At 51.2% G+C, this 14,804-nt stretch overlaps 1 protein-coding gene across 1 annotated transcript in view; it reads left to right on the top strand.

The window, feature by feature from the left end:
- PLXNA1 (plexin A1) overlaps positions 1 to 14,804 on the top strand; it is a 111,308-nt gene that overhangs the window by 50,777 nt on the left and 45,727 nt on the right. The window contains exons 5-9 of the mRNA XM_066326662.1: positions 708 to 808; positions 1,265 to 1,388; positions 3,494 to 3,647; positions 4,286 to 4,385; positions 13,248 to 13,362. Coding sequence (XP_066182759.1) covers positions 708 to 808; positions 1,265 to 1,388; positions 3,494 to 3,647; positions 4,286 to 4,385; positions 13,248 to 13,362 — 594 coding nt within the window. The remainder of the gene's footprint in view (positions 1 to 707; positions 809 to 1,264; positions 1,389 to 3,493; positions 3,648 to 4,285; positions 4,386 to 13,247; positions 13,363 to 14,804) is intronic.

The raw sequence follows: 14,804 nt of genomic DNA, 5'->3' as shown, positions 1-14,804 counted from the left end.
ATGCTGAGCCTGTGCTCTGCTGTGCTGTTTGGAGGGAGAACACCCCAGGTTTAGCCTTCAGTAAAGAAGTTTACAAATTTTAATTAACGAGTGAGTGCTGAGCCATGGGAGCAGTGGGGAAACTGAGGCACAAGTACAGCAGGCATGGGCAGCTGCTTGGTGCTGCAGATTCCTTATGGCAGGGAAGCAGGAACACTCTTCCTGCTCCCCCTCCCTGTACCCCCTCTTCTCCTCCCCTCTCCTTAATAAAGCCCACTCTCTTTCCTAGTACGCTTGGTGTTATCAGAGTGCTGGTGGAAAGTAATTAAATGAACAGTTGTAACAGAGCTCGAAGGGCTTGGAGAATGAGGGGATTTTAATCAAATCTGGAGGAGCAATTAATAAAGGACTGGTAACCCTTTCAGAGCAGGGCTGCAGCAGCCATGGGGTGCCTGGCTGGCACTGGGAGCCGATGTGGAGCTGAGTTGGCCCAGCCCACTCTCAAATTCTGCAAAGGTGCAACAATGAAAGGAGCTTGTTTGGAGTAAAAGTCTCTCTGTGGTGGAAGTTGCCTGCAAATGCACTGCCTGGGCCTGGAGAGCAGTGGGCAATGGCAAGGGGCTCAGCCTGCTCCCTCTTCTGCCTTCCCACTGACAGGCCAGGGTGAGTCTGTGCTGGGTCTGTCTCTGCCAGCCTGACCCCCTTCATTCTGAGTCTGTTCCCCACAGGTGACACGTGTGCCAGTGGAGAGCTGTGAGCAGTATGAGAGCTGTGAGCTGTGCCTGGGCTCCCGGGACCCCCACTGCGGCTGGTGTGTCCTCCACAACATGTGAGTACAGCAGGATTGTCCCTGGAGCTGTGCCAGTGACCTAAAGCTGACAAAATGTGTCCATCCCCACTGCTGGTCTCCTTGTGGGCTTCCCTCCTGGGCTTTGGTCCCAAAATGCTGAGGGATGGAATGGTCCAAGGAGTCAGTCATCCCCTCCTGTGGTGCCCAGACTGTGCTTAGCAGAATCCATGCACAGTGAAGCTGCTGCCAGGGCTTGATCATCCTTCCCATGGGCTCCTGAGTTTATCATTCTTGTGCCATTAAGAAAAACTGAATATAAAATACTCCTGAAGTCTCAGGGGAGAGCAGAGCTCTGGTACAAGCCTCAGTCATCCGAGGTCCCTACCCGGGCATCATTTCCATGCCAAAGGTTCTGTTTGCCATGGTGCCAGCCCCAATTCCTGCAGGACCCCAGGGGATTCTCCTCCTCACCACGGTGCTCTCCTGCCCCTGCAGCTGCTCCCGCAAGGACCGGTGCGAGCGGGCGGATGAGCCGCAGCGCTTCGCCTCTGAGCTGCAGCAGTGTGTCCAGCTCACCGTGCAGCCCAGGAACATCTCAGTCACCATGTCCGAGGTCCCGGTAAGACACCTCTGCTCCCTCACGCTCCTCCCCACCCTCTGCAGGCGGGGGAGAAGGCAATTAAAAATAACTGATGAATGATGAATAGGGAGAAAGGGGAAGAGAGAGCTGAGACAAAATAGAGCGAACTGCAAGGCATTGATGAGGGCGGGCCATTGGCTCCATACTGATGGAGATAATAAACCAGTTGATGATTATTCAGAAATGACATAACTGAGCCATAGATATTTCTCCATAATGACAGCATGACCATCAGAAATGCTGTCTTAGGTCAGCAGTCTCGCTCTAGTTCGATAGCCTGTCTCTGACTTCAGCCTGCAGCAGATATTTTTGGATGAGACTTTGATCCTCAACTCGCTGCTCTCTCTCTGTGCAGGCAAAAAGGATGAGGCACTTCCCTGAAGTATTTTTCAGGCCATTAGCACCATGAAGAGAATAAGAAACAGCACATACTAGCAATAAACTGCCAGGTTTCTGCCATATCTGAGTGCCGTATCTGGCACTCAGGAATCCTACAGAAGTTGGCCAAGGAGTTCTGTGTCCTGGGGATGTATGTAATAATATGACTTTGTAATAAGTAACTGAATGTTGAGAAAAAACCCAGAAACAGAAAAGGTGCTTATTTCTTTTCTCAGATGCATGAGGGACCAAATAGCCAGAGACTACTTAGTTTTACTTCAGAATTGAAGAAGAAAAGAAAAAGAACAGGTGCAGAATACATCTGATAATGATTTAAGGATGGGAATATAATTTATGCCAGTCAATATGGGTTTGTAACTGACAAACCCCATTTTGCTCTTTGGTTAACTTATGACTTGAGTTAGAAGACAGACTGTGGGGATATGATGTCTTTAGCCACCTACAAGGCTTTTGACTTGGTACAACACAACGTTCTGATTAAAAATCAGCATTATACAATATTGATAAAGCACATGTTAAGTGGATTAAGATCTGGCTCTGTGACAGATCTCAAAAAGTTCTCATCAGAGGGGAATTGTCACTGGAGGGAAACAGTTTGTAAAGCACTTCTGGAGGGGTAAATTTTCTTTGGTAATGTGGAGATAAATATGGTATGGCTGCAGATGGGACCTGCTGGGGTACTGGGACTGGAGGGCGGTAGGGGTGAAGTTCCTTCAGAGCAGTTGGGTTTGATTTGGGCTGTTTAGCAGAGAAATTGGGGTTTAGTATTGCCAAATCTAAAATGAAACATGGATGGAGGTTCACCTGGCGTGCTGGAAAATGGTGCTGAGGCTGAGCCCTCACTGCGGGCTCTTGACGCTCCTGAGATGAAGCTAGGAGCTGGGCAGTGTTTTCATTCCTGGGGTACTCATCTCCATACTGATGGCAGGATGCTGCACAGAGGTCTGGGGTAGATGACACGGGGATGCTCTGCTTGGGCTGAAGTGCAGCTTTCAAAGGGACCGAAAAACTTCCGTAAACATCATGTAAATGAGTTGAAGGCTGGAGAAAATGCCTTACAGTGAGAGACTTCCCGAGCTCAATCTGCTTAGCTTATCAAAAAGAAGATTAAGGGGTGACTTGATTACAGAGTATAAGTGCCTTTACAAGGAGCAAATATCAGGGACTAAAGGGCTTTTTAATCTATCAAGGAAAAGCATAACAAGAACTAATGGCTGGAAGCTGTGAAAAATTCAAATTAGAAATAAAGCAAGCGTTTTGTAAAGTGAGAACTGCTGACCCTGGGGATGACTTTGTGGAGGAAGAGGTGGATTCTTCCCCTCCTCTCTTCTCTCCTCTCTTGGAGTGGGTGCCTTTCTGCCTTTCTGTGCAACATAGTTCAGCCCTGATGCTGTTCTTGTTCTCTGTAGACAGCTGAGGCATGAAAGCTTGTGGTGTGTCAAGGGCAGAGGCTGTGAGTCATTCCAGCTCTTAACCCATTTAAACCTGTGCTCCTTGCTTGAGCAGGGAGGTACATGGATGGGGCTCCCTTGCAAAAGCCCAGAGCAGGTCTCCTCACCATGTGTGGGTGGCAGAGGAGGAATTGCACCCCCTGCTCTTTTCTGTTGGCTAGATTTACACATAGAGGCACAGAGGAGCCTTTTTGCCTAGTTCTCTGTGTTGATGCTCTTGCCTCTCCTCCCTAGCTGGTCTTGCAGGCCTGGAATGTCCCCGACCTCTCGGCAGGAGTCAACTGCTCCTTTGAAGACTTCACCGAGTCAGAGAGCCGCATTGAGGATGGGAAGATCTACTGCAGCTCTCCTTCTGCCAAGGATGTCATCCCCATCACCCGGGGCCGTGGTGAGCTTGTGCCCCAGAGTGGGAAAAAAGCCTGAGACAAATGTTGTTGTATGTATTACCCCACAGGCAGATGTGGACAAGGACAGTCCTTCCGTGACAGTGATCCCAGTCTCGGGATCTGAACCCCACTTGGGTTCTTGGGATATAGGAGAAGGAATTGCTGCTTGTGGTAGGCTGGTTCTTTAGTCTCCTCCAAGCCATGGACACAGCTGCTTGGACACAGCCAGTGGCAGTGGGCTTGGAACTAGATAATCCTTAAGGTCCCTTCCAGCCCAAACCACTTTGTGATTTTACTTACTCCTGGGCACCCTGGCCCTATTTTCATCTGTGTACCATTCCTGGGCAGATGTGGCCATGGGGTCTAGGACATTCTCCTGACTCCCAAACTATTAAACCCTCCTTCAGTATGCCCAATAAAACCCAAGGCCCCAGTCTCCATGCCAGCAGATTGTGTTTAGCTGTAGGGGCTCAAAGCTGTACCTGGGCTCTGCCGGCCTCTTAGGTGTCTGAATGGGAGTGGATGAACACTCTCTTTTTATTGCCACACTTGGAGGATTTTGTTAATTAACTGGACTAAATGGGGATGCCCAGCTTCCTCCAGCCCATCACAAGTCTTTTTTTGCCTGGGTCTCTTGCAGGTGATAAGCGAGTGGTGAAGCTCTACCTGAAATCCAAGGAGACGGGGAAGAAATTTGCCTCTGTGGATTTTGTTTTCTACAACTGCAGCGTCCATCAGTCGTAAGTGGCCTGGACTTTGTGGGAGGGCTCCAGGAATAGACTGGTGGGATGGTGTGAGACTGGCAGAGAGAGCTCTCAGTTTTGTGGGTGCTGATGTTGCAAGAGGAAAGGGCAGAGAGCAGTTGAGCACAGTGAGAAACCTCCTCCTTTTGCCCATGTAAACTGAGGCGGTGACCAGAGCACCCACAGTTGGTTTGGGTGTGTGGGAACATGTAGCGTCAGGACAGAACCTCACATAAAAACAGAGCTTTGGGTTTGGCAAAACTTTGGAAAGAAAAGCGAGTTTACTATACTACAGAACGTAGAAATCAATCCATGTGACCGAAAACGCCAAGTGTCTTGTTATTCCTGGAAACAGTTAATAGGAGTGACTTGGCGATGCAAAAGGAGAAGCCTGTACTTTCCTGCCGTGGTACCTGCTTCCCAGGCTTGCTGGAGAGGGAGCTGGAAAGTTACAGCAATATGGGATGGAACATGCTGCATGTCCTGAGGCGTTTACCCAAGAATTTCCTAACTGGAAGTAGTTGTGAATTTGCTTTCTTGTCAGGCTGCTGAGAAATCTACTCCTGTAAGGATTTTTAGACAGCTTGAGATATGCGTTTGATAAAATAGAGGAGGTGTGGATTATTGATGTGCTGTCTAAGCAAGGTGTCTAAAGTCTCAAACCACAGCTCCTGATGAGGAGGAGCTGCAGACTGTGTTCTTGAGCACTGGGGGATGACTGTGCTGTAGGACGATCAGAGCTGATTCTGGGGTATGTCTGGGCAAAGAATTTGAAGCTCAAGAATGCAAGGGATTTCATTACTCTGCCAGAAACCTCCCATGGATGGTGGTGCTCTGGCTGATCAGTAATTATAGACAAGCAAATGCCAAGTGATTTCTTTTGGATGTCTTTTTGTAAAATGTTGAGACTGGCTTGGGGCACTGCTGAAGTTCAATCCCCCAAAGCCTGTTCAGAGTTTCCACTTTGGTCAGGGAAGAGCAAGTGAGATGCAGGTGCCTTGGCTGGGAACCCACCCGCAGTGAGCTCCAGGGGAGGGATGTGTCAGAGGAAAGCCCCTGCAAAGTTTCTGCATCACAGGGATTCCTTCCCTCCTGCTCTTTGCACAGGGAACAGGGCTCCTCCTGGGAGCACTGTGCCAGTGAGGGATGAGAGACTTTGCAAACCTGACTTTATCCCTCACCTTGACTCTGAGATGAGCTTTGTCTCCCTTCACGTCCTGTGGTTTCAATAACATTAGCTCAGCTTTGGTTTGGGCTGGCTGCATGTCAGTATTTTGCAAATCAAAAAGCAGATATGACTTTTATTTTTCTAAATGAAAGAAAGATGACTTTTAAGTACAAATGGCATCAGATTTGGTCCAATCAGTGGTCTGGTGGGAAGAGATGGTGAGGGAATTGGCATTTTATTTTATGTGCCTGACACAGGAGGGGAAAAAACCTCTACCCCCCCTGAAACAAACCTACAACAAAGAGCCTGACTGATTTATTACTGCGTTGATGTTTAATTTTGGATGCATTATTTAAAAAGGCTAATTATGGATGCATTAATATTTATGGGCTCCAGTTGAAGCTGATAGAAAAGTCCATGTTCTAAGCTGGTGAACATTATTAATTTTTTTATGTCAAGAGTTTTAGGGTTTGGAGGTAGTTTTAACTATGTGACCTGCAGTCGAATCGTAGCCAAAGAGCATGACAATACCTCCTGGGATGATGCAATACTTTTAAATACCATTTGCAGACAGGCGTCTTTAATGGATCTCTCTGGAGTTAATAGCCTTTCAGATCCAGGTTTCATATTTTGTGGAGGAAAATCTATACATCAGCCTGATAAATTCTGTATTAGGAACAATATACTTTTCCACCAGGCTAATGTTTTTCCTGTGGAGATCTCTGATCACTGTGTATTATGTTTTCTTTCTGTATTTGGACGGCTTTGCTTAGGTTGGAAAGCAGAGTTCTGCATGTCAAATCATTTCTCAGCTGAGGACAAAGTGTTTGAGTGAGATTTTTCAGATGGTTGTGGGGAGAGATGGGAGGCTATTGAGGCAGCTCTTTGCTGATGTCAGCTGGGGTAGCTCCAAGAGAAGCCAATGCAGCTCCACCGTGTGCACCAGGGAGAGTCTGACCCTTCTTATTTTCAGCAGACATCTGGAAAGGCATCAGCAAATTGCGAGCTGTGGGGCTGGTCCTGCTGCTGCATGAGCATCCTGGCTCTCTTATTTCCCACAAGCTTGGCAGGCCTTCTTCCCATGCATTTTCAAGGGCTGCTGGAACCTGCCTGGTCAAAGGAGGGGTTGCAGAAAGGATGATGCATCTGATCACTTCTACAGAAGAGGGGGTTGTGCTGCCTGTATGTTTGGCTATGATGTTCTGAGCAGAGGGGATGCCTTCCAGGTGGAGCTTCAAAGCTGTCCCATCTGTTAATGCAGGGCTTTATGCCTGTGTGTTGGAACTGTCCCCATCACAGTCCAGCATCGATGGCTCCTGGTGTACTTTGGTGCAGGGTCCCTGGGAGCCCTGGTCTGGAATTTGCATCCTCTCTGGGCTTCATTCCTTTCCAGGAGTCACCTGGGAAGCTTCTGGAGGTCCCAGATTTAGGTACTCAGGGCTCCTGAGGGGCTCAGGCATGTCCTTTGGGCATCCTGCTCCTAAAGGCTTGGGCATTAGGCAGGGGATGCTTCTGGCTGAGCTGTGGGATATGCATTGAACAGGGGAGTGGAAAGAATTTGATGCAGAGAAATGGGACCTTTGCAAAGGGGAATGTGGCTGGCTAAGGGTCACTGCCAGCCCACAGCAGAGGAGCAGCGTTGCCCACAGGCTTGTCTGCAGCTCCTGGGGACAGGTTCTGGTTCCTGCCGTGGAGAATGGGATGAAAACCCCCATGGCAGGGACTGTGTGGATTCCCCTGGGGGTTTCCAATGGGACACCGATCAAGTGCAGGCATTTAAAAGGCCTCTCGGCACCTTTGATCGTGTAATGAATCAGCCTGAGCCTAGCGTGTGCATGGGCAGATGTTGAGGTCGTCTTTGTCAGAGTTAAATGTCTTCTTCAAAGCATTTGTGGGGAAATGAGTCCCCTTTTAAGATAAAGATGTAACACCAGGCTCCCTGCCTGCCTCTGGCAGAGCTTGCTGGCGAGGTAGGGAAGTAGGGAATCCTCACAGAAAGCTAGTGAGCAATTCTAGGGAATAGTAAGATGTATTTATTTCTTCCCACTGGTTCCATTTTTCTTGCTGGATTTTTCCTCTGGAAACTCTGTTTCATAAATCCTGTTGTGGTTTGGCTTTTTGGAGTGTGTGGCTGTGGGAATGGAGCTGGCAAGTGGAGTGGGATGGGGAAGAAGATGAGAGCCTTTGGTGCTTCAATTCTGTGGGCAGTTGTTGCAGAGCTGCTGGGTTTTCAACTTCCAGCATGCTCAGCACATCACCAGCATGTCCTGCCACTGCAACGTGGAAGCAAAAATCCAGGTGGTGGCACAGGGAAAGGGGGAAAATCCTATCAGGAAGTCTCATTCCAGAAGGGAATCTGAACATCCTGGAAACCTGTCTCCAGTCCAGGTGGTGGTCATGATGCTACCAGCCTTGTGGTTGTGCTTCAGTGTAGTGGCAACTGTGACACCCATGTCCAATCAGCTGCAGCGTGAATTTCTCTAAAGCTAGAGCAAGGGCAGACATGCCAAATGGCTCTAACTCCTCTAGGCTGGAGACATGTGACTCTGCTGTGTCTCTATCCCACAGGTCAAGCTTTCCTTGTAAGCCTCCATTAAGTAAATGTGATTTTAATGCATGTCCCATGTGCTGGGAGCAGCGGGGTTGTGCTGGTAAGGCAGGACTGGGCTGTATTGGTGGCCGAGGCACCTGTTGGCACCCATGAGACAATGCCAGCCCTTGAGCCACTGGACTCCTCTGCAGCCATTCTTTCTGCCTGCACATGGCATGCTTCTCTGCTGGCCCACTGCTGCTCATTTCCAGATGCTTACAGATGCTTTCTTTTCAAAGACACAGACAGATGGCTACAAGCAGTTGAGGGAGTGTATATCTGAGTTTTCATGTCTGAGCTATGTGGTGGTAACAGATCCCTGTGTGCTGCTGGGTTGGGGCAGGTGGAAAATCCTGTAGGATGGCCCCAGAGACAGCTCAGGATAACCTGGTTTACATCATATACGTTGTGAATGAGGAGGGCTGGTACAGCCTGGTCTTATGCTTTAGTAAGGGGAGGCAGCTGAGTGTCTTTCAAGAGAATTATCTTAAAACACAGGGCATGATTCTGCATCCTTCAGTGTGATGGTGGATGCTCTGCACCACCCTGTGATTAAGGACCTTGGCAAAACCCAGCAGGGGTGGAAAAGAGTTTGGTTGGTGAAAGGAAGGGCAGAAATGGATTGAGATGGACAGGGATGGAGGGAGGCAAGAGGTGACTCCCACCCTACACCTTTCCTGGGCACCAGTGAGGAAGCTGCCTGTAGGTCTGTGTAGGGGCTGGGGGGACACTGACCGTCTGGTTCAACTGCTCTTCAGGATTTCCCCTTCTCCCTAGAGTAGAGATGGATATAAGCCCGAAGCACTGCAGTTCAGCCCCTCAGCCCTGACAGCTGCTGCTCCAGATGCAGGCTGTGCTGGAGCTGAGTATTCACTAAGGATGCATCCTCCTGCCAAGAGGAGATCTGAGGAACAGTCGGGGGGCTCGCAGGCGGCTGTGCTGTGCCTGCACAGATGCTGTTTTCATCAACACTGTGTTTATAATTTCCCTTCTTAATGGACCTCCCCTGCTCTGCTCTTGGTGCCATTCAACTTCCCCCTGTTCCTCCTCCCTGCCCTTCACTCCATGTCCTTCCTTCCTTCACGGACATGCTGAGCCATAGAAATAGCCTCTGTGTGTGTGTGCAGTGCTCGCATCTTCTTGTCCTGCTCATGTTTGCTGCTCAGGCTTATCTCGCTCCTGTGGATGCTGTTTTTGTTTTCTGCCCCCGCTGTTCAGTGTGATGAAGAGCTTCGGGCCCCTTTGGGCACGTGGCATGCCTGGGGCTGGCAGTGCAGGGAGGAGACTGAGTGAGGAGTCTGAATGCAGCACTGCTGGCTCTCCACACTTCCTATCAGCTACAGCTTTGCTTTGGGTCATGTGTGGACACAGCTGGAACCTCTCCATGGTCACTGGAGGTGCCTGCACACTCAGGGAGGAGTCAGTCCCTGAAGCTACCCCTGGGTCTGGGCTCATCCTGCAGTGATGCTTCTGGCTCTGTACCCACCCTGGAGAGATGTCTTTGCTGTCCTTCTGCCCTGTCTGCACTTGTGCTTCTCTGCAGCCCTGTCAGGTGTTTCCCCAGCATGGCATTACCAAGTTTGGGATTATTTATGGAAGTGGAAGGGAGCAGTGCTGGGAGTTTTTGGCCCAGCTGTGGGGTGAGATGTGGGCAGGTGTGGGGGCTGTGGGGAGGCTCTGGCTTTGACCGTGGGGTGCTCAAAGTTGAGCAGAGTTGCTTTGTTGCCTGCAAGGATGCCTGTTGTGGTTGGGGAAGGTTTCAGGCCAGCAGTGAGCCTGGAGTTGTTTTGGGATGGGGCACTTGGCACAGAGAGACCCCGAAGTGCTGCACTGACTGAGGCTGGTGCCCCACCTCTCTCACGAGGTCATCAGGACTCAAGGAGGGCTCTGCCAGTGGGTCTGGGCCCCTTTCCCTGTCTCACTGGGGCTTCATCTCCACCAGCACCTGTCAGGGCTGGGGAGGAGGCAGATGGGGAACAAGCTGTGGGTCCCTATCAGTGCTGCACCCCCACCATCGGTTTTCTGCCTCGCTGGGCTTCTTGCTCTCCTGGCACGCTTTGGGGAGGCGGAACACTTCAACACATGAAGGAGAGCCTCCCTCTAATTACCCGGAGTGATGAAAGCCTCTTAGGCAAGAAGTGATGAGGGAAGAGTGCCTGACCGTGGGAAGGAGAGAGACGGCACAGATGGCATCATGCTGCCGAGCAGCCTGCTCCTGTGCCAGGAACAGATAGCAGTGACACGGACAAACAGGGACATGGACACACTGGGACACAGCCACATTGCCCATCCTGACCAGCAGCCAGGGATCCCTGCCTCATCTTCTGTCCTGGGCTTTGGGCAGCCTTGCAGGGTGCTGTGGTGGCCAAACAGCAGTGCTGAGGCCAGCAGGACTGAGGCAGGCTGTAAACAGTTTCACCATGTTACTGGCACCTGAGTGCTGACTCACCACTTTGACCTGGACAGGCTCTAAGTGTAGCAGAAATGCTGCAGAGCAAAGTGTGTGTGGAGTGTGCTCTCACAGTGGCATTTGATGTCCTCGTGGCAGAAGGAGAACCTTGGCAGAAGGGAGAGTGTGGATACCATCACTGAGGATGGGGCTTTAGGAATGGCTCAGTTAAGTTAGAAGCAACTGAGAGGGCTCAAGTAGGAAGGAGGAACCATGCACCTCAATGTGTTCATGGAGGATAACCTGAGATCCTTTGGCAAGTGGAGGCTGGGAAACCAGCTGGGACCTGCAGTAATTAAATGGCAAAGGAGACCCTCAGGTGAGAAGGATCTTGAAACAGCCAAGACTTGGCTTTGACCCTGAAGAACTGCAAAGTGGAGCTGCAGATGTTTGGGCTGGAGTGCCTGGGGCAGGGCTGCATCAGGAACTTCACCCAGCTGCTTTGAGATGCCTTGTGAGGTGGTGGAAAGGGGACTGGGGAGTCTTTTTGCAGACCCTGAAGGACCTGGTGGCTGGAAAATCTCTTCTTTGGAGGATGGTGGAGGCAAATCATGGGAGGTTATGCTGCAGCTTGGTAGTTGGGCCCCAGCATGTGGCTTGTGGCTGCTTGTCCTTCTCTCTTACGTGACTTCTCTGGGGCTGCGCTATTCCCATGAGAATTAATCTGTATGTTCCCTGTCCCGCCCCTCCATATCCTGGATTTATCTGTCCACTGGTCCTGCCCGAGCTCTTAGCAGGAGGGCAGGAGCTGTCCTTTGCCTTTGTTTGTGTTCCCTATTCCCCCCACCCTCTGCACCTCCCTCCATCAAAGCAACCAGAGATAGGAGGCTGTGGCTCCGCTTTTAAGTTGAATCTCTGCAGCTGAAATAAAATTGCATATATTTGCATAAGGAGCATCTCAATTAGCATATTTGTGGGTAAAGCTAAAAGGGCTGTTCATTTGGAAGTGAAAATGTGAGCGAAACATGGAAATGACTTCCAGCTCCCTTTGCAAGCAGCTTAATTAAATATTTCCTTAGTGAGTGCGCATGGATTTGGGAAGCTCTTGCTGTATATGTAATGGTGTGTGAAACCCCAGGGCGTGCCGGGAGACCTGTCCTGCAAAGCCTTGGGTGTGTCTTTACACCCTGGGCTGCCCTCACCCTGTGGCTCCCTCAGGTCCCCACACCTCCAAAGTGACAATTCTGCTGGAGGGAGAGGGATTTGGCATGCCAGGCTCTGCCACCAAGGATATCTTCTCCAGGAAGATTGTCTTTCTGCTGCCTCACGGGGTGATGCTGTGTTTTCCTGTCGTTTCCCAGGGGTAGAGGCAGAGAGATAGCTGTGATTAAGAGAAGGAATTGGGCTGGGCAGGGCTGCCTGCCTCCTGCCAGAACTGTGTTCAGGGAAAGAACCTGTCTTTGTTTAAATATAATTGCTTTGGGCCTGATCCTTTTGATGCTTGGATCAGTGAGGAGCAGGTATGAGCCTTCTAGGGAGAAAAGTAGTGCTGCTGCTTTTTTCTTTTCTTATTTTTTCTTTTCATTTTTTTTAAAGCCAGGTTGATTATTCTTACTGCCTTTTAGCTTACGCCTCAGCAGCTCTCCTATCTCCTCCTCGGGAGAACAGCTTGGGCTGCACAGACATGTCTGGTGCAGACCTGCCCCGTGAAGGCTTGTGTACTAAATGTGGGACCTGTCTGCTATGCCCCCCCAAACAGCATGGCAGGGAGGGCTCAGCCCCTTCCCTCCTCTCAGGGATGAAACCTCCAAAAGCCTCCCTCCAGCTGTGGGATGCCCTGTGCCTCCAAACAGTGATGCCTGGGAAGGGGTTAGCGAGGGAAGCTAACCAGGTAGTCGAGGTGCCACTCCTGTGAATGTCAGTGGGACTCTGTGTGTCCCCTCCTGCTTTGGGGAGTGTCATCAGGTCCCTGGGGCAGGTTTCATTGCGAAGAGGACTGGAAAGCAGAGCATGGGGCTCCTGGCATCCCTGGGTCCTGAGATACCCCCAGAAAAGATGGGGAGAGCGGAGCAGGAGTGATCCCTGGCACTGAGAGGAAGCGTCTGGGCTGAGGAGGGTGGAAGGCACAGACACAACGCACGCGCGGCTCTGCAGGGCTGGGGCTGAGGGGGCTGAGGGAGGGGGTCACACACAACCTATTGTGAGCAGCTGAAAGGCGCTACAGTCCCGAAATGTTAATCTGACCCAACCTTTCGCCAGTTATAATTTTCCTCTCAATGAGCATGCATTAATCTGGCCCTCTCTCCCCTGTTTCCCTGTGGTGCAGAGCCCTTGTTCTGCTGCCTCTTGCTAAAATCGCCTTTCATTGAACCCAAATAAAGCTCCCAAAGTCTGGAGCTCAGCCCCTGCTGGAGGGGGCTGGTCGGGGTCAGCCTGCCAGGAGGAGGAGGAGGAAATGTGGCCTCTTCAGCTGGGACACAAATCGTGCAGTGCCTGAAAGACCATATTCCCCCACCCTCCCTGGGAAAAGCATGAGGGTTCAGGTTGTGCAGGCATCTCTCTCCCAGTGCATGGCCTGTGGATAAGGGATCCTTTCCACCCCGAGGTACAGGATCACCTATAGATACTGTCCTGCTGAAGCATCCCAAGAAATGTCCCTGTGGACTCTGCCTTGATGCTGCCCTAACACTGCCCACTTCTCTGCCTCTGCAGCTGCCTGTCCTGTGTGAATGGCTCCTTCCCCTGCCACTGGTGCAAGTACCGCCACATCTGCACCCACAATGCTGCTGACTGCTCTTTCCTGGAGGGACGTGTCAAGCTCTCTGAGGTAAGATAGTGCGAGGTTGCTCCCCTCGCCTGTTCTGGTCCTGTCACGGTCCCCTGCTCTCTGGGGAAGGGTTCAGAAGAAGGCAAACTCCTTCAGAAATGAGTCCCACTGCCTCTCCTGGGGTAGTGGAGCTGCCTGAGGAGCAGTGAGGGAGGAAAGGGAAATACTGATGGGACTATGTGCTGGTTGGGAGAAGCTGTGTGGCTGTGGAGAGGCAGCTTGGGAAGTCGGCTGAAGCCCAGAGCACTTTAGGCTGAATGAAAGGAAAAACAAAGGCAGAGATGCTAAAGCATTTTCCTTTGATGTTTGTGAAGGGAGCAAGCTTGAACTGTCATTGCAGAACAACTTGTTTTTGGAGAGGGGAAGGTTGAAATCTGTAAAACAAACTGTTTTTGCTGCACCTCACGCCTTCTTCATCTCAGCTTTTGCTTTGTGGAGGAGCGTGTGCTTTCGTGGGGGCTCATCCTATGCAGCATCCGTGCCACCCACTGGGGAAACCTGCCATCAGCAGGGTGTTTGCAGGATGTCCTGCTGTCCCCAGCCTGTGGTGGCATTGCTGGCTGCTTGGCTTGGGTATGGAGGTTTGGCAAGCCACTGCTGGCTCTACAGTAAATGCTGCTTTGGATTCTGAAGGGAGAGTTACGGGAAGGAAACTCTGTCCCTGTTCTGGAAGGGGGCTCCAGCTGAACTTACCTGGGTTTCCCGCTGGTACATGGCCCCAGTGGGAAGGGTCCTGCTGCCTCCAGGGGAGTTTACTAACCTGAGAAAGTTGGAAAACGCTCTTTTCTCTTAGCTTGTGCTGTGAAGAAATCCAGTGAGCAATCTCAGGCATCCCAGAAGCCTGCTCCTGAGGTCATGCTTCCAGCCAGCCTTGGCATTGCTTCTGCAAATGTGACGTGTGGTATCCAGACCACTGGAACCCAGCAGTTCTTGTCTGCCCATTCCCCTCACTGTGGCCATGGGATCTGGCCCCTCCCTGCCAGGTTGACCCCAAAGCACCTGGATGTACCCCACAGTGGTGCTGCCCTTGGGATGTGTGCAGCTCTCTCCTGGCTGCTCAGGAACTTGTGTCTCTCCCCAGTGTGAACAGTGTTCCCCAGCAGACCTTTTGGTCACATGGGAAATGGACCAGTGCCTGATTTGAGGTTTGGATCGCTTGGCTCAGCCTGTTTGCACATTGGTGTGGCCTCAGCAGTGCCCAGCAGGGATGGTGAGGCACCCTCAGACCAGCTGCAGCTGTGGGCTCTGTGGTGAGGCTGGGATGAGACATCCTGTCCCCATCCCTGGCCATCCTGGTCCTCCCCAGCAGGATGGTGTGGTGGATGGGGGGGCTCAGTGCCAGTCCCATGGCACCACTGGACAAGTTAATGGTAGACAGCCAGCCCCATCCTCTCTGCAGGAAGGTTATTTTAAGCAGGATTTGGTCTGTCTGTGTTGGCTGG

The sequence above is a fragment of the Sylvia atricapilla genome, chromosome 11 (assembly GCF_009819655.1).
Source record: "Sylvia atricapilla isolate bSylAtr1 chromosome 11, bSylAtr1.pri, whole genome shotgun sequence".
NCBI lineage: Eukaryota > Metazoa > Chordata > Aves > Passeriformes > Sylviidae > Sylvia > Sylvia atricapilla.
The sequence above is the reverse complement of the archived record's forward strand: the minus strand, read 5'-3'. Positions and strand labels throughout refer to the sequence as shown.